This window comes from Erythrolamprus reginae, chromosome Z (assembly GCF_031021105.1).
Source record: "Erythrolamprus reginae isolate rEryReg1 chromosome Z, rEryReg1.hap1, whole genome shotgun sequence".
Lineage (NCBI taxonomy): Eukaryota > Metazoa > Chordata > Lepidosauria > Squamata > Dipsadidae > Erythrolamprus > Erythrolamprus reginae.
Genome location: NC_091963.1, coordinates 95,527,816 through 95,555,713, shown reverse-complemented (window position 1 = coordinate 95,555,713; position 27,898 = coordinate 95,527,816). Strand labels below are relative to the sequence as shown.

Here is a 27,898-nt window from a genome sequence, read left to right as displayed (position 1 = left end):
CCTCCTCCTCCTCCCCCCCCTCCTCCTCTTTCTCCTTCCTCCTCCACCTCCTCCTTCTTCTTCCTCCTCCTCCTTCTTCTTCCTTCTCCCACCTTCTCCTCTTTCCTCCTCCTCCTCCTCCTCCTCCTCCTCCCACCTTCTCCTTCTTCTTCCTTCTCCTCCCTCTCTCTCTCCACACACACACTCTTTCAATGAAAAACCTCTAAGTATTGAGGTATAAAGAACAAACTAGAATTACTTTATAATATGTAAATAGAGATATTGCTCTTGAGTTAAAATAATATATAATAAAAATATGTCCTCATTTTGATGGAAGGGTATGAATGTTGTTTGCTGGTGGACACTTGAACACTGAGCACATAGTTATGTGTTGTGTGAATGTTTTATTGTGCAGATCAGTTTTGCCAATTGTTACCCAACCAATGCCCATAGCCTTGGTTATGGAAACTGAATTTCAACCAATTTGGAGGGTAATTCTTCAGGTTGCTTATGGTATTTTCTTCCCTATTTATAGGCAGATGATGAACACTATATCCCACGAGCTGTTCTTTTGGACTTGGAGCCACGAGTGATCCATTCCATTCTGAATTCTCCATATGCCAATCTTTACAATCCTGAGAACATATATCTATCCGAGCATGGTGGTGGAGCTGGAAATAATTGGGCTAGTGGCTTTTCACAGGTAAAGTAGCCAAGAAGTAGGAAACAAACACCTTTTTATTCCTCTCTCGGACTATGAAACAATCTGGAATAGTGCTCCCCCCCGCCTCATTAAAATTATTGTTTTTATGTTTCTATTTGCTAGTCTGTCACCTTAATAAAATTGACTGATTTATAAATTTTAACTTTATAAAAAAAGAAGTTTGATCTGAATTTAGAATAAATATTTAGTCTTGTCTCGTAATTTACAGGGAGAAAAAATCCACGAAGATATTTTTGACATTATAGACAGAGAAGCTGATGGCAGTGACAGTCTAGAGGTAAGACAGATTTGTGGTGCTGACCCTTAGATTACTTATACATTTCTGGATCTACTAGTACTAGACTGCAATAGCCATCTGTTTAGCTTCAGAATTATGGGGGAAAGGGAAATCTCTTGGCATGCAGGGGGAACAGTCCCCAAATCTAATGTTCCCTGCCAGCTTCCTCATTGACTTTCTGGGAAAGCTGGCAAATAGGACTGCAAATGGAGATCACATGATTGCAGGGCATTTGGTTATAAATGCAAAGATGTTGCCAATATCTGAAATGTGGTCATGTGACAGGGTGTTTCAGGATGGCCAAAAATGCTTTATGGGCTGTCAAGTACTTGTTCCCATGCTGTTGTGACTGTGAAACAAGCAATTCTAAGTTGAGGACTACCTGTAATGTGGAGGCTGTCTTCTGGTTACTCATTGCAAAATAAGCTTGAAGAAAGTAGACAGTATAATAATCTAGTAATTATTAGATTCTAATTACTAGAATCTAATAATAAATATATTTCATTCTTCAGAAAGATTGAAGCAATGAGGATAAATGTTGATGCAGTATATTTATGTGAAAAATGATGACTTATTTTAAAAAAAATCTAAATTCACTGGTACTTCTACTTAAGAACGCCTCTACTTAAGAACTTTTCTAGATAAGAACCGGGTATTCAAGATTTTTTTGCCTCTGCTTAAGAACCATTTTCTACTTAAGAACCCAACCCTGGAAAAATTTTGCAGGAAATTTGAGAGCGGCATGAAGGCCCGGACAGTTTCCTGCCATTCCCCCTATAATCCCGGCCATCTCGGTCTTTTCTGGGCTGCCAGAGGAGCCTTTCGGTGGCGCTTAAGGAGGCTTTGGCAGTCTAGAGCGAACAAAGCATTTTCCTTTCTCTGGGCGCTTGGAGAGGGAATAAGCCTCTGCCAGCGCCCAGGGAAAAGAAACGTTTCCTTCGCTCTGGACAGCCCAGAGCGAACGGAGTGTTTTCCTTTCTCTGGGCGCTGCCTCAGAGTCCCTCTTTTTTTTTTAAGCCTTAAAGTTTTGGAATTTTTTGATTCTCCTCACCTCACCTTCTTCCTTCAGTAGTGACTGTCCTCTTCCTCTCACCCAAATTCCAAGCTTTTATTTCTTTCCTAACGGGATAGTATCATTTCCTATGTTGTTTCTTTCAGGGTTTTGTGCTGTGTCATTCCATTGCTGGTGGGACTGGCTCTGGCTTGGGCTCTTATCTTCTGGAGAGGTTAAATGACAGGTGAGTGATGGCCACAAATGTATTTGTGCTCATGTCTATACTCCATTTGGGTAGGAAAATTATAAAGCAGTCAAGTTACTTTGGGGGAATCCGCTAACTGGAAGACTTGGAAGATACATAGCTGACTCAATAAGGTCTGCCCCACCCAATCACCAGATTGGACAAGCCTTGTAGTTTGTAAAATTGTAACTTGAAACAAGAAAAAGATTAAAATAATAGGTTTTGATTTTTCAGGCAAAAAGTGTTCTTCAGTGTTGGCTAAAGAAAATCATGTTTGTTTTTGTTGGATAACATAGCGTTTTAAGAATTATAACTATAGAACTTTCAGAAATTATGAGGAAGTGTAAACAGGCATTTGATGAAAATTAAATAAGGCTTATTAATAACATGCTGTAAATGTAGACAGTTTTTATTATGAGATGATTTCAGAGGAGCAATATTTATGTTCTTCCCAGAGATCCAAAGAATGGCTTGAATCTCATCCCTAACCACTGCTTGTACTTACTATTTGTACTTTTCACTTCCTTGCATCCTCTAAGAATGCTGGATCACACGGAGGCAGCCTTACATTGGACTGTGTTGTTTTAAAAATGTTTTTCTTGTTGGTTGTGAATAGCAACTCTCTTTTATTGAGAGAATGACAAACAGTAGGTAGGCATGCAGAGATGAATACATTATCTTTTTATCAACACGGGAAAGATGTGCAGTAGTTATAATTCTCCATGGAGAAATTATCTCCTTAGTGTTATGAGATATTCATGAATGGATTATTTGTAATGTTTTCAGTTCTTCTTATGATGTAATTTGCAGTTAGGATTACAGTTGATTTTCCACATTTGTGAGAAGATTGCTAATTATGGGCACAAAATATAGATACTGTTTGAAAATTTTTAAAATCTTCTCAGCAATATTTCAATAGACATGTTTAAAAAACATGTTTTTGTTATATGTTTTTTCTGTAGTAAGAGCAATTGCTAGTTATTACCTGTACAAAACTCTCACAACTGTTCCAGGTGATATTTTAGCAAAAAATGTAGTTAATGTCCAAAAACTAATAATGAAGCAGAACATTTTAAAGGTAAATATTACTTTGCATTACATTTCTCAACTAAGTTCTTTATTAAATATATTATCTATACTGTTGTTATGCTATCCAATTATCACAGGACTGCCAGGTACATTCTAGACATAGAATCAACATTTCATTTGCACTTGACCAATTTAAGTTGGCGTAGTAGATAAGGCTAGAAAGTGGAAGACTGAGTTCTAGTCCTTCCTTAGGCACAAGGATCTTGGGTGTGATCTTGGGCCAATCACTTTTTTCTCAGCCAAAGAAGGAGGCAATGACAAACCATTTTTGAAAAATGTTGCCAAGAAAACTGCAAGATTTGTCCTGATAGTCTTTAAGAAATGGACATGATTGGATGGAAGGAACCACCCCCACCCCCAATCTAATTAAATTTTATAAATAACTAACCTGCAAAATACTATGGTGCAACAAACACAGCATTGCAGCTGACAGAATAATTGATATTACTATACTCATGGGAGCTTGTCAGAGAAGTTTGGAAGATCTTAGAATTGATTCTGGCGTGTACTATTTAATCTGAATTGTTTATGGTGAGATGGCTGACATTATTTCCTACAGAGCATACTGAGATGACTGTTCTGGACTTGTTGAAACTATGGGCAGCCAAATATTTGTGTTCATCATTGAACACAGGGCTCTAGTGCAGGACAATTACCAGCATTTTATATACAGATTTAGAGATGCATCTGATGATTTTGCAAGAACAAGTAAAAATAGAGAGATCCACAGCCTAGAAGAGATCGCTGAAGACTTTGTCCATAAGTATCAGATTTTCAGTTATTTGCCAGAGATGTGAGTAGAATTATTTGATTCTGATTGAGCCAATTTTGAGAATGACTTGTTGACCAGCTAAGATACAAATTGATGAGAATTGTTCTTAAATAATTTGGAAGAGTTGAAGCCTGGAAGAAATGGCAATGGAAGACGGTTTTACAGCTATCCTCTGCCATTGCCCCCGCCCTCTATGGCCTCTTCAGAATTCAGCACTGAAGAAGCCCTGTAATAAGAACAGTGAAGAGATCACTTGTCCAAGAAGAGAAACAGAGGAGATCTTGGTTCTACTGTGGCACTCTTTCATGCACCATTAAAGTTCATGCCTCTGAATCAGCTGTGAAATGCTGCACTTATGGAACTGTTGGCTGTTTAACAAACAAATGCCTGAGTTACTCCTGAGAAGTAAGACTTCTCCCAAGAGCTTAGCAAGCAGCCATAGTTAAGCAGCTGATAGCAGACAAGTATATTTTTTCACTGTCTCTCTTACTGATTTGAAGTATTCTGGCTGGGAAATAGAATTTCTAGTCCTAATAAATTTGACAGCCAAAGCCAATTTCATAATGAAGCTACAGTGCAAAAAATTTGATTTATTTCTCGACACTGGAAAAACAAAAGTTGATAGAAATGATTGATAGGCAAACACCAAGCCTGTTTGTATATTACAATGCATACACCTTTATAATTGATAATAAAGAATCACATACTGTAGAATTCTTTTTTTTTTTTTTTTTTTTTTATAAAATTTTTATTATTAAAATATAGACATATACATCATTATGTACAACATATGATACAAGATACAATGCGGGGCATATCACATATAAAGGGAAAAGACAACAACAAAAGAAAACAAAAAACAAAAAACAAACAAACAAACAAAAACAAAACTAATAACAATATCGGCGAATAAGCAGGGGAGTTGGATTGAAAGCGAAAATTAGATCTAGATATTTTTGCTCAGTTAACATATTTCAAATAGGTTATCATGAGTGTTAGAAGCCAGCGTTGCGTTTACATATATTGTTAGGATGTTCGCAAAAAATAATGATAGGTTTAGGTAGTTAAATATATATACAGTCTCTTGTAATAATATTAGATAATGAAATACTTTATACCGGATTTGTAACAGTAGAATTCTTACCACTCTATTGTTACTACTTCTTTGTTTGTTCCTGTGGTGGAACTGATTAGCTTAGACCAGATATATATATAAGGACAAAAGAACAGTTTCTTTTTTCTTTCCAAAGTGCAAAAGTGTACCGTTTGCAGTCTTCTCTCTTTTATGCTTTATACTTGCCTGCTCAGCTCACCAATTCCATTTCATTGCCAAAAAGATAGTTGTATTTTTTAGTTGTGTTTGAGGACAAAGAAACAACTATGTTGTCTTCTTACTAGACTTGGGACTGCGCCATCAGCTTGAAGTCAGAAGCCCAAATTCTGGCTAAAAAGCAACCAAATTTTGGCTAAAATTTCTGGGTGACAATTTGAATAAAGGTTTTGTTTTGAATCTCCAGCTTCTGCATTCACATTGTTCATCTCTGAGGGAGACAGCTCTGTTAGAATTGTGCATGGCTATAGAGTTCAAACCATAAGACTATTAGGGTCACTACCCGTTGTCTCTTATTTCAGGTTTTCTAGATTATGCCCAGGTGGCATGCATTTTTACAAAGTTAAAGTCATCTATCATTTGATCAAAATGAAAAAATAATTAATTGTATTTGATGCAAGATATGGCAAGTTTGAACTTTGGTATGGTAAATTGCAGGGTAGTTTTTTCCACATTCATGAGTAATTTGGACAAGTATACATGTATGACATACTGATATTTTCAAGAGGTTAAATACATTCTGTAAACACAAACCTTTTACTAATTGGGAAAGAATTACATTTGATCTACCCCTATGGCCTCTTTACCATACTAGGTCTCTACAGTAGGAATTCAAGTGGCCCTGCAGAAGTGCAATTTATAATTTCATATAAAAATGTAACAGATGCATAGGCACTTCTAATTTTTCATTGAAGTCCTATCTTTGATTTTGCAACTAGATAATACTGCTATTTGAATTTTGTTTATTTTATGTTTATGTTTGTTTAGATTTGTATGCCGCCCCTTTACTTAATCAAGCAATAACCTTTACTTAAGCAAGCAATATTTCAGGAGCCAAGCATCTTTTTTACAATTGCTTTTCAAACATCCAAAGTCCTCTTGCCCATTCATGGTCTAAACAGATGCATCAAACAAAATATTAATAAAGAAAACAGATATACTTCACATTATTACAGCTGCGAGGATTTTATATGCGCAATACTGGAAACAGGAAAAAACCCCAACCATTCTATCTCTTTTGATTAAAATAATGGAATGCGCAGAAATGTCCAAGTTAACAATTGAGCTGCAAAATAGGGATGAGACAGATTTCTACAAGGCATGGGACAAATGGTACCATTGGTTAAAAAAAAGAAATTACTTAAAAATTACTCATCAAGAATATCCAACAAAAACATCTTGTAAAGTTAACAACCCATGACATGAACCATAACACCAAATTGATACAACGAACTGTAAACATCAATCGACACAAATTTTGAACTATAAATCACAGATACTTATTGGCACTAACAACTATGTCAAACACGTATGGAGAAAACTTTAGGGAAATCTACACCACCGAGTCTTCGGAGAGGGGCGGCATACAAATCTAAGTAATAAATAAATAATAAATAAATATTTGAATCACAGGCTGTAAAGCATTGAAGCCCCAGCTCTAATGCTGGCCCTCTACATTCCTCTTTTTACTACTCTTTTTCGCTCTAATCTTCTATCCCCCCTTCTCGTATCTTGTATCCCTCCCCCTTTTCCCCATTTCTTCTCCCCCTTTTTCCCTCCTCACCCACCTATGCTTACTAGATAGGTTAACTATGATTGCTAGAATGTACATTATATATATCCCCTGTTTTTAATGTATATATTCAATAAACATTTTTTTAAAAAAATAACAGAACCCACTTCCCATCTCCACTCTGCCCTCCCACTTCCCCATGTGTCTTTAGTTTTAATGTTTGATTTTAACTTTTTATATTTTAACTTAAATGTAACTGTAAACTGCCCATAGTTACTCTATTGTAAGACAGGCAACCAATATATTTTATGAATTAATTAATCAACCAATCAATCAATTAATAATCCAGAGCTCAGATGGATGAACTCTAGGGTGACTCATAATCTCCATTAATGTCCATTTTTGGTAACTATCAACCCTTTTATCAGTTTTACACATTTCTGAGGGCATTCTGGTGCTATCCTTGGGGATGGATATGTTTGTGGCTTTGCTCAGTTTTTCATCCATATTTCATTGTCAGTTTGCAATGTTTGTAGTGATTTCTGACAGTCTCAAAATGGGTGAACAGTGCAATCAGGTGGTAGGGAAAGCAAGTAGAATGCTTGGCTGCATAGCTAGAGGTATAACAAGCAGGAAGAGGGACATTGTGATCCCGCTGTATAGATCGCTGGTGAAACCACATTTGGAATATTGTGTTCAGTTTTGGAGGCCTCACCTACAAAAAGATATTGATAAAATTGAATGGGTCCAAAGACGGGCTACAAAAATGGTGGAAGATCTTAAGCATAAAACTTATCAGGACAGAGGGGAAAGGGGGGACATGATCAAAACATTTAAATATGTTAACGGGTTAAATAAGGTTCAGGAGGGAAGTGTTTTTAATAGGAAAGTGAACACAAGAACGAGGGGGCACAATCTGAGGTTAGTTGGGGGGAAGATCAGAAGCAACATGAGAAAATATTATTTTACTGAAAGAGTAGTCGATACTTGGAACAAACTTCCACCAGACGTGGTTGGTAAATCCACAGTAACTGAATTTAAACATGACTGAGATAAACATATCCATCCTAAGATAAAATACAGGAAATAGTATAAAAGCAGACTAGATGGACCATGAGATCTTTTTCTGCTGTCGATCTTCTATGTTTCTATGTTGTCATTTCATTAAGGTTCCTAGGATTCTTGGAATTTTATGATGTACTGTGACATCTTATTGGATATGCCAGCTAAGCTGTCACTGCTGATTGACTTATTGCAGGCTGGACAGCAATCTTTTCACCAAAAAGGCTGGTTTTGGACTGTTTTTTTAGAAAAAGACTGGACTGATGTTGGATGCTACTGAATGCTTAGGATGAGCTTTTAAGGGAATTGGGGGGACTACTGCCAGACACTCTGGTTGTTGCAGCTTCTGTTTTGTAGCATTTCTGCTGCTTGATGACTTGCCACTGCCTGATTTTTTCTTCATTACTAATGTTTTGTGGGATGCTGGATCTTTGGAGGGTGGGCAATAGTAGAGTGGCAGGCTACTGCCGATGGCCTCCTTCTATGAGGAGTTACCTTGCTTTCCCCTGGGCAGGAATGCCTTTCCCCTGGGCAGGAATGCCTTTATTCTTCTCCTTTAAAAAATGCCTTGGTTTTAAGGGTGAAATGCTTTGGTTTTAAGGGTGATAAGAGCTAGGGGAGGAAATGGTGGCTGTTGCAGTTGGGGAACCATCTTGAAGTGGGTAACAGCAGTTGGGAGACAGCCTTCACCCTTTATGTGTTGCTGCTTCTGAATGTCAGGTCAGTCTGCAATAAGGCCTCACTTATTCACAATTTAATCAATGGTGAGAGGGCCACCCTGGCATGCATTTCCAAGACCTAGCTGTGCTTAGAAGTGGGAGGAATTTGTTCTGGAATTGGGCTTTGAATGTGGTATCAGTCAAGACACTGAGCAGGAATTGCAGTATTATAGGTGTCATTCTGGAGTTCCTTATGTTCTCCAGAGGCACTGCACAGGAGGATTCTGTATGTGAGGCACTGTTCATTAAGTTGGGCTTTAGTAAAGCTAAGCTTGATTAGTTAGGTTACTACAGCTGCATATTTCAGTACTCACTAAATGGAAATGGAACATTGGTAATTTCTTGATGGTTAGTCCTCTTATATTAATTAAAAACTTGGAGTTGGCTTCTAGAGGGCAATACTAACTGTCCTGGCAAAGAACAGGTTTCTTACAATATTCATAAATGAACATCTGATTTTCTGTTTGCATTTTTCAAAGTGGCAACCAGGCAATAAGGGCACCCCTTTTAAAAATATATAACACCATGATATAGTAGGTGTCTGGGTACAGCAAAGAAATATGTTAAATGTATTCTCTTTTATTGTAATACTGAATAGGTAACCATTTTTACAGGTATCCCAAGAAGCTGGTGCAGACATATTCTGTCTTCCCTAACCAGGATGAGATGAGTGATGTAGTGGTGCAGCCATATAACTCTCTTTTGACACTCAAACGACTGACGGAGAATGCTGATTGTGTGGTAAGAAACATTGATAGGAAAATGCCAATACTTCCCTCTGGCAAAGAAAGGAAATTTGTCTGTCTGTCTGTCTGTCTATCATTCATTCATTTATAATTCCCTAGGGCAGTGATGGTGAACATTTTTTGGTTCGCATGCCAAAATGATGTGTGTTTGTATGTGTGCTAGCATGCACGCACGTGCCCACACCCCTTCCCTTCACCGCCCCCCTCAAGCATGTTAACCCCCCATGCTGTCCCCGTGCATGCACACCGGCCTTTCTGAAGTCTGGTAGGTGAAAAAAATGCCCCAATGGACAAACTGGAAGTTTGGAAAATGTACTTCCGGTTTGTCCATTGTGCTGTTTTTTTATCTCGAGTGCAAAAAATAGCCGAATGGGCAAACCAGAAGTACATTTTCCGAACTTCCGGTTTGTCTGTTGAGGAATTATTTTTCCCTCCAGGGCTTCAGAGAAGCTTCCCTGAAGCATCCAGTGAATGAAACGGCCTTTCCCAAAGCCAAAAATCAGCTGGTCAGCACATGCACTCATACTGGAGCTGGAACATGGCAGTCTCACGTACCCCTCAATATGGCTCTACGTGCCACCTGTGGCCCTAGGGACTCTAGGCGGCTCACAACAAAAAAAACAAAGCGTACAGTATAATATTAAGACATCTTAAAAAAGCAATTTAAAAACAGCGTAAAACCAGTAGTAATGAAAAAACCATGCATGCCATTTATGGCCGGATCATGATGGTATCTAACACTTGGAGCATATCATCTTATACCTAAACATAGGTACATTATAGTAGGATGATTTTATTCTTTTATATGTTATTTATTCATTTTATTTGTTTGGTAAACCTCACAGTTCTACTTAACAGGAAAAGTATGTCCTCTCTTGTCTTTTTGTTCTAATAATGCTTAAACAGATTTTCTTTTTTAACAGGTGGTTCTAGATAATACAGCTCTGAATCGTATTGCTACTGACAGGTTGCACATCCCAAATCCCTCCTTTTCCCAAATCAACCAGCTGGTAAGCACCTAGAGAGGCTTCCTCCGGCTTCTGAAAAAGAAAGATTAGGATTTGAGTTATTCACAAGATTGTTTTCATAAGGTAGTCAAAACTGAATAAAGATAGGAAGACGAAAGGAAGAAATTCTGAAGTGAATATTATTTAATTCTCTAGGCATCAATGCCTTAGTTTTCTATATTTTAAAACTGCAACATTAATACCACTCTGAAGAAAACGACATCCATTTAAAACAAAGAAGGTGAGCTTTGAAATGCAGAATAGATGATTTACCGTATTTTTACGAGTATAAGACACACCTAGATTTTAGAGGTGGAAAATAAGGAAAGATGTATTCTGAACCAAATGGTGTAGTAATATATTATTTAATAAAATAGCAGAATACTTTTTACGAACATGTATACATTTTACAACTATGTACGCATTTTAGAAACTTCAAACTTCACAGCTTTAAGACTTGTGGACTTAAAACTCCCAGAATTCCTCCTCCAGTTATGCTAGCTCAGGAATGAGTTGAAGTCCACAAGTCTTAAACTTGTCAAGTTTGAATATATTTTCACCCCAATCCCTAACCCAGGGGTCTTCAAAATTGACAGCTTTTAAAGACTAGTGGACTTCAACTCCCAGAATTCCTCCTCCAGTCATGCTAGATGGGGTAATTAGAAGGCAAAAACAGCCCAATTCATGCAAAAAAATGGCCTGTTTTTGCCCCCCCTCCTTTTTTTTTTGCAATAATTGGGTGAGCAACAGGTCTGGGAAGCTTGCAGGAAACTCCTGGGTGCTGGGGGATGGCAAAAATGGCCCTGTTTTTGTGAAAAAAAAATGGATGAAAAAGTCCCTCTTTTGCAAAAATGGGGCCATTTTTGCCATCCCCAGCACTCAGGATCACTCGGCAAGCTTCCCAGACTCTCTGTCCAAAAATGGGATACGGGGGCAGGGCTTTGGGACAGCAAAAATTGGCTGTATTCTGTGTACAAGATGTACCAACATCCCCCCCCCCCTCTTGGGGGGGAAATCTTATACTCAGAAAAGTATGGTATTCATATTCTGTGCTCTTGTGTTAAAATTATGGGAAGCTCACTTTTTGTTAACAGTAAGCTATTCTAAAATGCTGGCTCTTAATTTTCCCAATTTCTTTTTATATTCCAGTTTTGAGGATAATGTTTAGGCCACTTATAGATAATACTGTTCAAGGTTTTAGTATTGCTGTCCATACAACAAGCCTCTGTACCTAAGAAATACTATATGTGATCAGATAATGAACTGGTTCTCCTATGTACAATTTAGCTTATTAGCCATAATAATTTGTAAGAAGAGCTAGCAAATACAAATAGAGTGGTCTATATTTTGAAAATTGTCATAATTTGAAATATGAGAAATACAACTCCTGAACATAACTCTGAAGAACTCTGGAGACTTTTGACTAAATTATTCAGGAAACTACAGTTAGAAACTACAGTTGTCTCCTTGATTTCTTGGGAGGATGTCCTGAAACTTCTGTCTTTTCTTTGTAGGTCTCTACTATAATGTCTGCCAGTACCACCACATTGCGCTACCCTGGTTATATGAACAATGATTTGATTGGGCTGATTGCTTCTCTTATTCCCACGCCTAGGTTGCACTTCCTTATCACAGGATATACACCTCTCACCACTGACCAGTCTGTAAGTGATTTGACTTTAAAATTAAGATTTGGGAATATTCATACTCCATTACAGATTTTCACATTGTAGTTTCTGTGATATATTCTGATGATATGAGATTGGATAGAAATGATATCTGGACAATTGTTACATTAAAAGGATGGCCAGAGATTAGATTCACCTGTCAGATTAACCATGCTTTCATTAACAGTAGCTATTCAATGAAATACAATAGTTGCCATGAATTAAGGATTATAAACCTGTAGTTACATACATCCCAACAGCAATGTAGTTATATCCTTGCAATGTAAACAAGCAGAGCTAATACATTAGGTTTTTTCTGTTCTTTTAATATTTGATGGGCTTAAGAAAAAGACTGGGTGCCTTAAATATTGTAGAAGTTTGATATATCTATAGGTTCCTGAATATCCTTCAAATCAAATGTTGCCTACTCAGTGATGTCCCAATGTGATTACTTGTTTCCATTGAAAATTTCAAGGTGGACACCCAAAAAATAAGCTTGATTTGAAAAATACAGTGATGTTTGTTTGTTTGTTTGTTTGTTTGTTTGTTATAAAAGACTCTGGGCAGCTCATAACTGAATACACATAAAATGTAATGTAAAACCTCTTAAAAACAGTTCAAACAGTTAAACCAATAATTAAAACAATTAAAACAGTTTAAAAACCATGTATGTCTTTAATGGTTGGATCCCGATGGTATGCCATCAGATCAATGACCTCACATCTGCTGGAAAAGCCAGGCCTATATGGCTTTTCGGAAGGCCAATAGAGTAGGGGTAGCCCGGATCTTGGGAGGTAGCCTGTTCCAAAGAGTCGGAGCAGCCACAAAGAAAGCCCTCGCCTGTGGGTCTGCCAGCCGACACTGTTTAGCTGATGGCGTCCGAAAAAGACCAACCCTGTGAGGCCTTATCGGTTGCTGAGAATTATGCGGTAGAAGACAGTCTCGAAGATAGTCTGGCCCTAAGCCATGTAGGGTTTAAAGATAATGACCAAGACCTTGAATTGCTCCCAGAGACCAATAGGAAGCCAGTGCAGTCCGCAGAGAATTGGTGTAGTGTGGGTATCCCTAGATGTACCCACAACTGCTCATGCAGCTGCATTCTGGACTAGTTGCAGTCTCTGAACGCTCTTCAGGAGTAGCCCCATGTAGAAGAGCGCATTGCAATAGTCTAACCGTGAGGTGATAAGAACATGAGTGACCGTGAAAAGGGCCTCCTGATCCAGGTATGGTCGTAGTTGGTGCACTAGGCAAACCAGTGTAAAGGTCTTCCTGGTCACATCTGTCAGATGTTGGTCTAATCCTAGCTGTGAGTCTAGGAGGACACCCAAAATGGAAACCTGTTCTGAGGGGGGTAATTTCTCCCTGTAATATTTCGGATGTAATGCCCATAGCCACTCAGTCTTGTCAGGGTTAGGTTTGAGCCTGTTAACTCCCATCCAGACCCTCACAGCCTCCGGGCACTGGCATATCACATGCATGGCTTCACTGAACTGATATGGGGTAGAGATATATAGCTGGGTATCATCAGCATATTGCTGTACCTCACCTCGTGTCATTAGATGATCTCACATAGTGGTTTCATGTAGATATTAAATAAAAGAGGGGAGGGGACCAAACCCTTGGGCACCCCACAGAGGAGGGGCTTAGGGGCCGATCTCTGTCCTAACAACACTGACTGCAACCAACCAGAGAGATAGGAGGAGAACCACCGTATAATGGTGCCTCCCACTCCCAACTCCCTTAGTCATCTCAGAAGGATACCATGGTCAATGGTATTGAAAGCAGCTGAGAGGTTAAGTAGCACCAAGATAGATGAGTGACCTTTATCTCAGGCTCGCCAGAGATCATCTATCAGGGTGACCAAAGCAGTTTCTGTGCTGTAGCCAGGCCTGAAGCCAGATTGGAAAAAAGGTCTAGATAATCCTTTTCATCCAATGAACATAGAAGCTGGAGTGCCACCACTTTCTCTACAACCTTTCCCACAAAGGGTAGGTTGGAAACTGGACAAAAGTTCTTCAATTCAGCTGGATCCAGGGAATGCTGCTTGAGGAGAGGCCTTACAACCATTTCCTTTAAAGGTTGTGGGAAGGACCCCTCCATCAAGGAGACATTAACCAAAGCCTAGAGCCAGCCTTGAAACCAGCCAGGAGAGGTCCAATAAACACTGCTCCCATAGCCTTGTCCACATCCTCAGGAGTCACAGGATCAAATTCAGCCCACACAACAAGACCTACCCCTGTCATCTCGATTGGAATTGCCCAATCAGAGTCCAGGGCCATCTAAATCTGGGGAACTTTATCCGCCAAAAACTGAACAAATCTGCGGACACAATAATCACGGAAAAATGCAAACATTTTGCTGCCCATATTGCCACTGAGTAAGTCCTAAGGAAGGCTCTTAGTAGTGTTCAGTCAGATTCAGAATTACTGGTTCTCCAGCGTTACTCTAGTCTAGACATCTCTTCTGGGGTTTCATCTCTCGGAGTTCCTTGGTAAACCAAGGAGCTCTCCTGAATCCACTGCCACGGAGAGGTCGCAGAGGTACAATCCAGTCTAATGTCCCTGATGTTGCCTTATTCCAGGCAACCACCAGGTACTGGGCCAGATTGTGGACAAGGGAGTCCGGTATTTCCCCAAGCTCCCTCTGGAACCCCTGCACGGTCCCTTAGGTGTCTGGGGCGTAACCACTTAATCAGCTCCGTCTCCCTGCAGTACCTCCATCTCCGTCTCCCTGCAGTACCTTAAAATCCAACTTCAGCAGGAAATGATCTGACCATGACAAGGGAGAAGCATCTATACCCCTTAATTCCAGATCATGTCTCCACTGCCTGAGAGGGTCAAGTGTCCCCCCCCCCTATGAATTGGACCCTGAACTACTTTGGACAGGTCCATGGTTGTCATTGAAGCCATGAACTCCTGAACTGTGTCCAAGGATTCACCGAGTGATGGTAAGTTGAAGTCCCCCAGCACCATAAACCTGAGGAACTCCAACGCCAACCCAGCTATCGCTTCTAGCAGTGCAGGCAGGGCTGTTGTAATGCAGCTGGTAAGCAGGTATGTCAACAACATGCCAAATTGAACTTGTGAGTTTAACCTCAAGCTACACAGCAAGTTAAGGTTTTCAAGCAAGGCTTAGCACTTTGATATTGTTTGAATTGACCTTACTGCCTACGTGCAATTGTGATGAAATTATTGAAGTACTAGCAACAAAAGCATGAGCTCTCTTGCAGCTATGTTCCAAGAATGCTAAACAGCTCCACTTTATATTCTTTTCAACAAGCAACTGGACAAGATGCTGAGGGGCAGATCGCAAAGGCTAATGATTCAAAGGGTATCAATTGCATGATTTTGGGGTGGTGGGTACGCAAGATTTTTGCTGTGCATTTTTTCTCTTCTCATCACCTTCCTTTTGGAGATGGGATGCTCTTAAATTATTTGTCTCCTTCTCTCAATGTGAGTATATACAGTACTTTGTCAAAATAGCTATAGTTCTCTTTTCTTTCTGTTGCTTACTATTTAAAGAAACAAATAGTTCATAGAATGAATCCTAATTTTCCAGATTCAGGAAAAGTCATCTTGTATAAGTTGTGTGTGATTCTACAATTTGGTCTGAGGTTTGGATTGGAACAAATGTTGTTTCATAGCTTTTCTGCATGAAACCAGGCTATGTGCCTCTGCATAAATTGTCATTAGATGAATAATCCTCTCAAGCTCTGTGTGTAAGATTTTTTTTGTGCATGCAAGACAATCTTCAGTTCTTCAACCAAATAAATGTTATGCTTCTGTTTTATTTTGCTCATAGGTGGCCAGTGTGAGGAAAACTACTGTTCTTGATGTTATGCGTCGGTTATTGCAGCCTAAAAATGTGATGGTATCCATGGGCCGTAATAGACAGACAAACCATTGCTACATTGCCATCCTTAACATCATCCAAGGGGAAGTGGATCCAACCCAGGTTAGTATCTTGAGAAACATTGGACAATTGTTTTATTTGTATTAGTAAGGACTATCGCTTCTGTATAATATTCAAGTGTTGATTTATGGCAGTGATAGCCTTCTGTGACCTTCTATGTTGATGAATTAGAAATCCTATGCATTATTCTCCAAAGGGTAGAACAAGAAGCAATGGGTGGAAACTAAACAAGGACAGAAGTAACGTAGAACTAAGGAGAAATTTCCTGACAGAATAATAGATCAGTGGAACAGCTTGCCTCCAGAAGTTGTGAATGCTCCAACACTAGAGGTTTTTAAGATGTTGGATAGCCATTTGTCTGAAGTAGTGTAGGATTTCCTGCCTAAACAGGGGGTTGGACTAGAAGACATCCAAGGTCCATTCCAACTCTGTTGTTGTTGTTGTTATTATTATTGGTCATACTCTCGAATTAATGGTACATTGATGAACATTTTTTTAAGATTACTTTTTTCAAGAAGCTTTTCTACTATTGTTATTCCTCACTACAGTTGAATGATACTTAGCAAACCATTTACTCCTCATCAGGTCCATAAAAGCTTACAGCGGATCCGAGAGAGGAAACTGGCCAACTTCATTCCTTGGGGCCCTGCCAGCATCCAAGTGGCACTTTCAAGGAAATCTCCATACTTACCATCAGCCCATAGGGTCAGTGGTCTCATGATGGCTAATCATACCAACATTTCCTCGGTAAGTTTGATTGGGACCATTCGTGTTATTATTATTTATTTAGGACCTTGATATTCTTGTATCTGAGATAACATGGAGATGTGCAGCAGTTCAGATTTTATATCCCAAAGGTGCTTTGGAATCACAGAAAAATAGGATATTCTTGTAAAATAACCATGCCATTTCCAATATCTGCATTTGTAGAAAGATATAATTGTTAAACTTCGCAGACATATAGAGCAGTTATTGGAGATTGACTTGAAGGTTCTGCACAGCTCTTATTTATTTCTATACCATCGACCATGGTATCCTTCTGCACTGACTGGAGGGGTTGGGAATGGAAGGCAGTTTTACACCGATTCTCCTCTTACCTCTCTGGTCAGTCACAGTTGGTATTAGTAGGGGGGCAGAGGTCAGCTCCTAGACCTCTCCTTTGTGGGGTGCCTCAGGGATCGGTCTTCTCTGCCCTTTTACTTAATATCTACATGAAACTGCTGGGTGAGATCATCTGACGACACAGGGTGAGGTTCCAACAGTACACTGATGATACTCAGCTGTACATCTCTACCCTGTGTCAATTCAGTAAAGCAGTGGAAATGATGTACTGGTATCTGGAGGCTGTGAGGGTCTGAATGGGAGTCAACAGGCTCAAGCTCAACCCTGACAAGACGGAGTAGTTGTTGGTTTTGCCTCCCAAGGACTGTTCCATCTGCCCATCCTTAACTCTGGGAGGGAAACTTTTACCCCCTCAGAGCGGGCCTGCAATCTGGGAGTCCTCCTAGATCAGTGATGGTGAACAGGTGGCACACAGGTGGCACACAGATCCATATATGCCGCTCACTCTGAACGGCCTTTACATTGATTGATTCCTTGAGGAGGAAGAAATAGATTCAAGAGATGTAACTGTATGATAGAATATTCTGTGTCATGAAATTTCTGGTGAATGATTATGGGGGAAATATATAACACTTTCATCTATTATATGTATTGAGAGAGTAGTAATGTATCATGGGGTTTCTGATTACTGAATTTCCTCAGTCTTTTCCTTCTCTGGATTCCCTCCCTGTAAGTAAGTTTATTATCTACAGGAATTGTTTTTTAACACTGAAAGAATAAAGGTACCATATTTTTCAGATATCAAGACTCACCTCCGCCCACCCACCCACCCCCCAAAAAAGTGGGTGGAAATGTCTGTGTCTTATAGAGTGAATTTTGCTGGACCCTTGCCCACCTGCTGGATCCCACCCTTAAATCTCTGCTTCCCAGTAATTTGCTTCTTTACAACAAACAGCCTGGTCAGCTTCAGCACAGCCTGATTTAGCATGAGCAGCTGATAGGTGGTTGGATCTGCCTCCCAGAATATTCCAGGCTCCGAGGATCACCACTACCCATCGCCGCATCCGCACGTACCATTTTCAGTCTCCGCGTGTCCTGTTTATTGCCTCTGCACACTCTATTTTCAGCTTCTGCGTCTTTTGGGTGTGTTCCATGTGGCAGGAATTGGCGCTGCTGCCTATGCCGTCACCTGGAACAGTCCAAAAATGGGGCCCAAGGAGGCCAAATGCGCTGAGGCCGAAAACGGGATGCAGAAAGGCAATAGATAGTAGTGGTGATGGGCAGCTGTGATCTCCACAGCCTGGAACAGCTGATCAGAGATATTTCAGGAGGCAGAACCAACTGCCAATCAGCTGCTCATGCTAAATCAGGCTGTGCTAAAGCTGACCAGGCTATTTGCTGTTTGCTGCAAGGAGGCAAATTGCTGGGAGGCAGAGGCAAAAAATTTGTTTGTTTTCGTTTCCAAAAGCTAGATGCCATTTACAGTCTGGGGTGTCTTATAGTCTGATACCAACCATCAGAGACTTGTTCCTGGATTTGCTGATCTAATATTTCTACGGAAATGTGACTGAACAAATAGGGTTAACCAGACTTCAGAATAAAGCAGTTGTTTTTGGTTGGAAAATACCTTGTCCTTTGTAATCCATCCAGATTGAATGTGTTTGTTGTTGTGCTCCTTTGCCTACACAAATAATGTCCATAGAGCAAAGGCCAATGAGTCTACAAGGCATTTGAAAGTTTCCCAAACAACACAAATCCTCCAGGCTAAAATAAATCCACAATACAAGAAGACTCACAAGGCACGATCCAAAGTCAAGGCAGGAATAATAATAACCATGAAACACGCAGCTAGGAATTAACATATTGTTCCCAGTATCATCTCCATCTGCCTGTGCTAAATAGCCAGTCTCTGGTACAGCCCATGAAAAGGGGCAAGGTTGCCTCCTCATATATAATCAGGCTGACCTTCGCTGATACTGCTTTTTCACTGCCCTACATATTCTTGGATTAGGTGCAGAAGGCAGTTCTTCCTCCTCATCCCTAACTAATTTCAGCTGCACGCTTTCCCCATCTGAAGCCTAAGGACTGTGCTGCTGCAGCTGTGCTTAGGTCATATCACTCAGATGGCTGCTCATAGCCATTGACCAACTGGGATTGGTAGAGAATGGTTGGCATTGTTAGAGGCTTATGTGATTACTCTACTCCCTCTCTGTAAAATCCTTCCCTATGCCAGTTGTTTTTTGACCAGTTGTTCTTTTCATTTAGCTCTTTGAGCGTACCTGCCATCAATATGATAAACTGCGCAAGCGTGAAGCCTTCCTGGAACAGTTCCGAAAAGAAGACATGTTCAAAGATAATTTTGATGAACTTGATGACTCCCGAACGATTGTCCAGGAGCTGATTAATGAATATCATACTGCCACTCAGTCTGACTATATCTCTTGGAACACTCAAGAACTATAAATTTTTAATGTGCATTTATGCTTTTAATGTCCTGTCTGGGGTATTTTGTTCTTTCAACAATAAAGGCTCTTAAATCTTATCAGTCTTTTTCTTTTTGTTACTGAAAGTAGTTGCAGATTTCTCTCCAAGAGAAGAGTCCTTTTCTATACTGTTGGGTTTACAACTACAGTGGTACCTCGACATAGGAGTTTAATTTGTTCCAGACCCGAGCTCGTAAGTCGATCAACTCGCATCTCAAACGAATGCCTTTAGACTTTGTTTTTTGCGCCGAGATAACCGGAAGCAAGGAGATTCTTGCGCCACCTAGCGGAAGCTCGGCTCGTATCCCGAATTTGAGCTCGGGTGTTGAACAGAAATTTCGCTCACGTCGCGGCTCGTAACTTGGAATACTCGCATGTGGAGCAGCTCGTATCTAGGGGTACCACTGTATTCATTTAATTTTGACCAAAGTTATTATATAATTGAAAAAGTGTTTTTTATATTTTTCACTCTTAGGATCATTGCAGCATCCCGATGGTCACGTAGGATATCTAAAAAAACCTCAGATACTTGGCAATTGGTATGTATCCTGGGGTCATGTGATTACCTTTTATGATCTTCTGAAAAGCAAAGTCAATGGGGAAGCCACATTCATTTAACAATCATGTTACTAATGACTACAGTGATTGACTTAACAACTGTGGCAAAAAGGTAATAAAATGAGGCAAAGCTCCATTAAAAACTGCTTTGCTTAGTAATAGAAATTTTGGACTTAGTTCCAATTATAAGTCAAGGGACATCTGCTTCGTGAGCTATCCTTAAGCCCAGCTTCCTCCTTTCCAAAGGAATCAGACTAGATTAATATCAAGAAATATACCAATTCCTTTTTTTAACATTCTTAAAATGCTATTTCTATCTCAAGCTATGTTCATTTGCACTTATACTTATTTAAACATATTTCTGCTGAGGAAGCCTGAGTGGAAAGAGAAATATGTACAGTGGAACCCCGACATAAGAGCTGCTCTACTTAAGAGCAACTCGAGATAAGAGCTGGGAGGGGAGAGATATTTTTGTTCTACTTACAAGCCCAAATTCGAGATACAAGCGCCAAGGAGCTGTCTCCTGAAGCCAAACGCTAACTTCCGCGTTCGGCTTCAGGAGACAGCTGCGAAGCGGCGCGCGTGTTTTAAAAGGTTGCAGCCGGCCTGGGGGGCTCGGGGGGGTGCTTGCAGCTTTCTTTCTTGCTCTTTTTCTTTCTCTCTTTTACCTTCCCTTCCTCTATTTCTTCTTTTCTTTCTCCTTCCCACCTTCTTCCCTCCCTCCCTCCCTTCACTCATTCCTCTCTTACTCTCCCCTTTCATAAGTTTCCTTGCTTCCTTCCTCTGTTCCTGTCCCTTCCCCCTTTCTTTCTTTCTTTCTTTCTTTCTTTCTTGCTCTTTTTCTTTCTCTCTTTTACCTTCCCTTCCTCTATTTCTTCTTTTCTTTCTCCTTCCCACCTTCTTCCCTCCCTCCCTCCCTTCACTCATTCCTCTCTTACTCTCCCCTTTCATAAGTTTCCTTGCTTCCTTCCTCTGTTCCTGTCCCTTCCCTCTTTCCTTCCTTCCTTCCCACCCTCCGTCCATTCATTCACCCATTCCTCTCTTGATCCCTTAAAGCCGGTCCCTGGTGCAAAAAGGGTTGGGGACCTCTGTCCTACAGGATTGGGTGGCAGAGAAGTTGAACATATGTAAATTTAAAAGTTTAAGAAAGTTTACAAGTTAAGTGAAAGAAACTTCATTATTCATTTATATGTACATGCACATTTCTTCATTAAAAACATGTCTTTCTGCATAATTTAGACTAACTTTGTGAGTTTTTTGAGGGCTGGAACCAATTAAAATTATTTACATTAATTCCTATGGGGAAAAGTCATTCGAGATAAGAGCTGCTCGACTTAAGAGCCCAGGTCCGGAACGAATTAAACTCGTATCTCGAGGTACCACTGTACAGGCATTTTAAAATAATCCAAGCCTGTATTTCCTGCATAAACTTCTGGCAATTTTGTATTATTCAGCATTTAATCTGTAGATCCATTAGCATATAATGGATGAAGAAAGATTAAAACAGGAAAAGCTAGGCAATGGAGGCCTGAGCATCTGTGTAGTAATCTATGCCAGTAATGAAGAAACATAGTAACTGATAGTGAATTTACTATGGCAAGTAAGTAAGTCACTGATAGAGGGACTTCTTTATATATTTTTTTCAATCTGTTCCTCAATGATGCTTACATATTACAGGTGTTATAAGTCATGTAGGAAATTCCAATTGTCATAATAACCAAGATTTCATATCATTTGATGTAACTCACTTTATTCTTCTGTTGCTTACCTGCCTGAGTGATTTTCAATAAAGTGCCTGCTCCTATGTTATTAATCTTTCTATTGCTCTTGTCACTGCCAGGTGACCATCTGAGAATTGGAACCATTTTTAATACAGTGGTACCTCAAGATACGAACCCCTCGTCTTACGAACAACTCGTGATACGAACCCGGGGTTCAGAAAAATTTTGCCTCTTCTTACGAACTTTTTTCGAGTTACGAACCGGCGTTCGGAGACTGCTGGGAAGCCGCGCGGCTGTTTTAAAAGGTGACAGCCGGGCGGCGGAGCTTCCCAGAAACCTCCCGAACGCCGGTTCGTAACTCGAACAAAGTTCATAAGAAGAGGCAAAAATTTTCTGAACCCCGGGTTCGGTTTGGGAGGTTGCTGGGAAGCCCCCCAGCCCGGCTGTCACCTTTTAAAACAGCCGTGCGGCTTCCCAGCTGTTTCCTGAAGCCGAACGCGGAAGTTCGGCTTTGGCATTCAGCTTCAGGAGACAGCTGGGAAGCGGCGCGGCTGTTTTAAAAGGTCGCAGCCGGCCTGGGGGGCTTCCCAGCACCCTCGGGGTGGTGCTGGGAAGCCCCCCAGGCCGGCTGCGACCTTTTAAAACAGCCGCGCCACTTCCCAGCAGTCGCCGAAAGCCGTTTTTTTGCGGGGGGTTTTTGGTTGCACGGATTAATTGACTTTACATTGTTTCCTATGGGAAACAATGTTTCGTCTTACGAACCTTTCGTCATACGAACCTCCTCCTTGCACCAATTAAGTTCGTATCATGAGGTATTACTGTACTTGTTTTATTCTCTTTTTAGAGTTCTGCTTAATTTCCCTCCATCTTTTGTCCTCCGTGAAAATTGCTAGTAAATACCCTCATTTCATCCTGGTCTTGAAAAGGGAGTTTTTATACCAATTCCATATTTCTCCCAGAATTTATTATAGTCTTGCTTAAAAGAGCCAGAATACCGACAACCATCTGACAGAAAAACATGGTAGACTGGGTTGGTGGAGAAATATCATTTTTATGCTTTCCTGCCTAATGGAATGCCAGAAAGAAAAGTATGTGAAGAAGTTAGGATTCTGCCTGCCTGCTTGCCAATCAGGATAGATTTCCAAAAACAGAATTGGACCAGATTTGCTATGAGGGGAGAATGTGGCCAAAGAAAGATGAGAAAGTAAGCCAAGCACTGGAGAAAAAAAACTATGTGGAGGAACATCACCCGTTACATATCTAGGGGTGAGGCTATTGGGCAGGATTTCTGAATGTTGCTGACCTTGCTATTTTTAAGGGCTCTCCCCCCCCCCTCTTCTAGTCATTATTTAAAATGGAGTAGGCTTGGAAAGAATTTTAGAAATCAGATTGCTATTAACCTAATTCTTGGGGAAAGCAAAATAAAAAGGTAATGCTTTTATTACAGCATTTTGTATATCGAAGAGCTTTGTGAAAAGTCAGCACCTTGCTATTTAGTAGAGTTTGTATATTCTGGTTCAATGTTTGTTGATCAGGAAAGCAGAACAAGGCTTAATTTTAAGAAAGCTAAGGGTTTTTTTTTAAAAAACTATTTTATGTATTGTATAAGCCATTCATTCTCTTTACGTGAAAAATAGTTGCAAGCATTTAGGAGCATTATTTTTCTTTTTGCCTTTAGTTTCCAGATTCATGCAGAAAGAATATAAACTAGGTTATGATGTTCAGTATTTATCTAAGAGAGAAGGTACAAGTGCTTGGAAAAACACATTGGTGTTCCTTAGCTTTAATATTTAGGGTTTGCATCCATCCTTTTACAGTCTATGCCACCCAGAGTCACTTCAAGAAGGGCGGCATAGAAACCACAATAATAAAAAAATACTACTACTACTACTACTACTACTACTAGTCCTCAAGTTACAATAATGGAACCCACCACTAATCACATGTGACAGTCATTAAGGCACCCCATGATTGCCTTAAACCCAATCCTTGCTCTCCCCATTGGTCATCAAATGAACTAAGAGGAGCTTCAGTAGTGGGGGAGATGCTGGGATACTGCTGGCCAACCCTGCATTGCAACACCTCTCCAGCTCCCGTATGGCCTCCCTGGGTACTCCGCTACTCTGAAGAAGCCCATACTCTGCTATTCCGAAGAAGCCCATGCTCTGCTTCGCATCCTGCTGGGTCAGCACTCTCCTCTAGGACTTCCTATATTGAGGCCACTAATATGCAGGGAAGGCAGACAAGCCAGCTTTCCTCCCCAAATATAATGTCCAGAATGCAATTCATAAGAGCAGATACTCATATTTTGTTCACATGATGCAGGACTGCTGCAGTACTTGCAACTTTGGGCAGAGTTGTCAGTCCCTTTGTTTAGCAGCATCATAATTCAAAAAGTGGCTGAATGCATGATCTTTAAATTGAAGACTACCTCAAAATAATGATCCCTTAATATATATTCTTAAGAGGCAATTCTACGAAAGAAAATAACGGCTCTTTGTTTAATTTGATATACAGTAGGAATAGTACGCCAGGTATCATCCAGATGAAGAAAGGGGACATGAAAAGTAAAACTCTTCAGCTTTCTTTGCAACAAGGGGTTTTTTTTTATACTAGAGACAAAGAATTGTTTTGTATAAAAAGTATTTAATCAGAACAGATGTGGAAACAAAGCATTCTTCTGAATAGAAGACATAGTTAATCTGCTCCTTAGGAGCAAACAATATCACTATTATTCTTTTCAAATGATCAGAATATATGCTGATCCAAGACATCTGCCAGGAAACCTAGGAGTCAACTCAAAATTCTACCACTGGCATTTTGTGGAATATTTCCCTGTTCATGTGATTACTGGGAGTCCTTGATGTTGAACATGCTTGTCTGTTGATGCTCCAGAAGTGTCTTCATCTGAAAAGAGAAAGCAACAGGTCTTTGGTGGCAGAAAAAAAACAGGGTCCTCCCAGCATATAATTGCCTTCCAAATACCTTCTGTCTCTTCGACAACCCCCAAACAAAGAGAAAATTAAAAAGGGTTTGGTATACATCCTTCCAGTCAGAAAAGCTGGAGAAATGTTGACCCAGAATGTATAGAAATGTTCTGAATACCAGAACTGTATGTGGAACTTAGTTTGCATGCATGTTAGCAACAGAAGTAGAATATGTTTTTGTTCAAATTTGCCAAAGTTATGTAAAACCAATTTGCCATTGGTTTGGTCATAAACAAACCACGTGTATTTGTATGTCTGTCTGTGTGTGTGTGTATATAAATAAAATGTGTGTATACATATATAAAAAAGTATATATGCATGTGTGATTGTGTGTGTGTAATAATACATACACACACACACACGTTTATGTTACATATTTAACATATGCCTTAATCAAATACCACACATTGTAGTATAGCTGGACTCAGAGCTTTCTGTCTTCAACACTTCTGCATTATTAGTGATCCATTTTTTCATATGGCACAGATTTTCATCTTCTGGGCAAGATGTACAGATTGTTACCAAAAGCAGAACTTCAGTTATAGACTGTCATTATATCAAAATCAAATACCGGTAACCTTTTTTGACTTTCCCTGCTGGGTTACTATACATAGTGTGGATGACATGAATTTTTAATCACTAAAGCAATATGGGCCTAATATATTTAGGAATATTATGCAGCTCACCTGAAAGTTCTAAAGTTTGGCATTCCCCCAGATGTAGAACAAGTTGTCTCAGGGATTGGGATAAGATACATTGGCTAACTATACAGTGATCCCCCGGGTATCGCGATCCCGATCATTGCGAACGGGCTAAATCGCGATTTTTCAACCCGGAAGTCAAAACACCATCTGCGCATGCGTGCCCTTTTTTTTTATGGCCACGCATGCGTAGATGGCGCCGGGCAGATCAGCTGCTGGGCGGCTTCCCTGGGTCTTCCCCCTCTTGCTGGCGGGAGGGCGAGCAGCGGGCATCAGCGAGGAGTTTCCCCACCGCCCACGCAAACTCCTCGCTGCCGCTCGCCCGCCCTTCACCCGCCCACGCTGTTCGCTCCCCCTCTTGCTGGCGGGAGGGCGAGAAGCCCCCCCCCCAGCACCCGCTCGCCCGCCCTTCGCCGCTCGCCCGCCCTTTGCCCGGCCACCCGCCGTTCGCTCGCTGCTCGCCCAGCCACCCGGGTTCGGGGGGGTGCTGGCAAGCCCCCCATGCCGGCGGCGACGTTTTAAAACAGCCGCGCGGCTTCCCAATGAGTCCCGAAGACAAACGCGGAAGTTCGCCTTTGAGGTTTGTCTTCGGGACTCAGTTGCGAAGCCGCGCGGCTGTTTTAAAACGTCGCCGCCGGCATGGGGGGCTTCCTAGCAGCCCCCCAAACCCGGGTTGGGGTCCGGGGGGTGCTGGCAAGCCCCCCATGCCGGCGGCGACGTTTTAAAACAGCCGCGCCGCTTCCCAGCTAAGTCCCCTTCCCAGGAACCCCAATCTTCGGCTCCTCGCTAGCGCTGCGGAAGTAAAAACACCATCTGCGCATGCGCAGATGGTGTTTTTACTTCCGCAGCGCTACTTTGCGAAAACCCGATCATTGCTAGGGGTCCTGGAACGGAACCCTCACAATGATCGGGGGATCACTGTACTGCTCAAAAAACTAAAGGGAATACTTAAAGAACACATCCTAGATCTGAATGAAATATTCTCATTGAATACTTGGGAGTTATATTCTGTTGTTTAAGTGTTCCCTTTAGTTTTTTGAGCAGTGTATGTATAAAGGTGTAGGAACAGTGGATATTTGCAGCAATACATTAAATAAAGCAACACTCACCCATCAAGAGATGTTGAAATCACACTATCTAAGTGGCCTCTAGACAATTTTCATATGTCTCAATTATTCTTAATAGAAGGAAGAATAATTCCTAGTCCTAATTAAGACCCTAATCAAACTCCAAAAATATTTCCATATGCCCTTTCACATAAGTGGTTATGTCCAAATTGGTACCAATCTATCTTCATATTCTCCAGATGGTGTAGCTCACCTGAGAATACCCTGGAAAGGGCAGAACTAATCACTTCCCAGACTTGTTCAGAGATGCTGCAATGACCTTCAGTTGTCCCATATTTCATTTCTTCTGATTGTTCATGATGGCCCATATCAGAGAAATAACTTTCAGGGTACCACTATGTAGATGTTCTTGCTTCTCTACTTATTGCTTGGCCAAGGAAGATCCAAAGTCCAACAGACAGTGCCCTAACAAAAAAAGATCCTGGAGATAGGTAATAGTATGAAGTTATATGATGCTGAAGGTAACATAAGAATGAAGCAAGTTAACACAAAACAACTGGTTGAAGCAGAGACAGCAAAATTGCCCTTCAAATTCTGAATGTCTCCTTAAAGATAGTATACTACTACTGGTGGACAGTTTATAATAACAAACTGGCAGAAGATGCATGATTTCCACATTGGACTTAACCTCACACAGGATGACCTCTCCAAAACTAAAAAGCAGCGCACACTGCTGGCTGTTGCAATGGTTTTAACTCTGAGCATTGAGACACCCTTGTAATTGAACCATAGTTTCATATGCTTCTAATATAATGCCAACCCACCATAGCTAGAATGCCTGCCTACGATAGCTACACCTTTAGGTAAGAAATTAGGGTAGGGGCAGATATCTCCTTAGTGATTATTTCTTACTATTTCAAAGTTAACAATAGGGGTTTCTGACTTACAGAATGCACTGTTTCCAAATTGTAGCTTTAAAGTCTTGCAAACTTAAATTTTTATTTTGCTAAATTCTGTCCCAACTTGACAAACGGAGGCTCCTCTGTTACAAAAACATGCTATAATGGCACAGTGGTTAGAATGCAGTACTGCAGGCTACTTCTGCTGATTGTCAGTTGACTGCAATTTGGCAGTTCAAATTTCACTAGGCTCAAAGTTGATTCAGCTTCCACCCTTCCAAGGTCGACAAAATGGTTGGTTGCAAATTGTTGGGGGCAATATGCTGACTCTGTAAACTGCTTAGAGAGGTCTATAAAACGTTGTGAAGCAGTATATAAGTCTAAG

The 27,898-nt window shown here is 40.5% G+C and overlaps 1 protein-coding gene and 1 long non-coding RNA gene across 2 annotated transcripts in view; one reads left to right on the top strand and one right to left on the bottom strand.

The window, feature by feature from the left end:
* Window positions 1-19,639, top strand: part of TUBG1 (tubulin gamma 1) — a 28,298-nt gene extending 8,659 nt beyond the window's left edge. Inside the window, exons 3-11 of the mRNA XM_070728034.1 lie at window positions 515-682; window positions 912-980; window positions 2,139-2,218; window positions 9,318-9,444; window positions 10,373-10,459; window positions 11,971-12,120; window positions 15,925-16,077; window positions 16,621-16,782; window positions 19,363-19,639. Of these exons, the coding sequence (XP_070584135.1) occupies window positions 515-682; window positions 912-980; window positions 2,139-2,218; window positions 9,318-9,444; window positions 10,373-10,459; window positions 11,971-12,120; window positions 15,925-16,077; window positions 16,621-16,782; window positions 19,363-19,560 (1,194 nt within the window). The 3' untranslated portion in view covers window positions 19,561-19,639. The remainder of the gene's footprint in view (window positions 1-514; window positions 683-911; window positions 981-2,138; window positions 2,219-9,317; window positions 9,445-10,372; window positions 10,460-11,970; window positions 12,121-15,924; window positions 16,078-16,620; window positions 16,783-19,362) is intronic.
* Window positions 19,640-24,488: 4,849 nt separating this feature from the next.
* On the bottom strand, window positions 24,489-27,080 carry LOC139152981 (uncharacterized). The gene is made up of 2 exons (XR_011556738.1): window positions 26,868-27,080; window positions 24,489-24,766 (listed from the first exon to the last, which is right to left on the bottom strand). It is a non-coding gene; the product is annotated as an uncharacterized lncRNA (long non-coding RNA).
* Window positions 27,081-27,898: the final 818 nt, after the last annotated feature.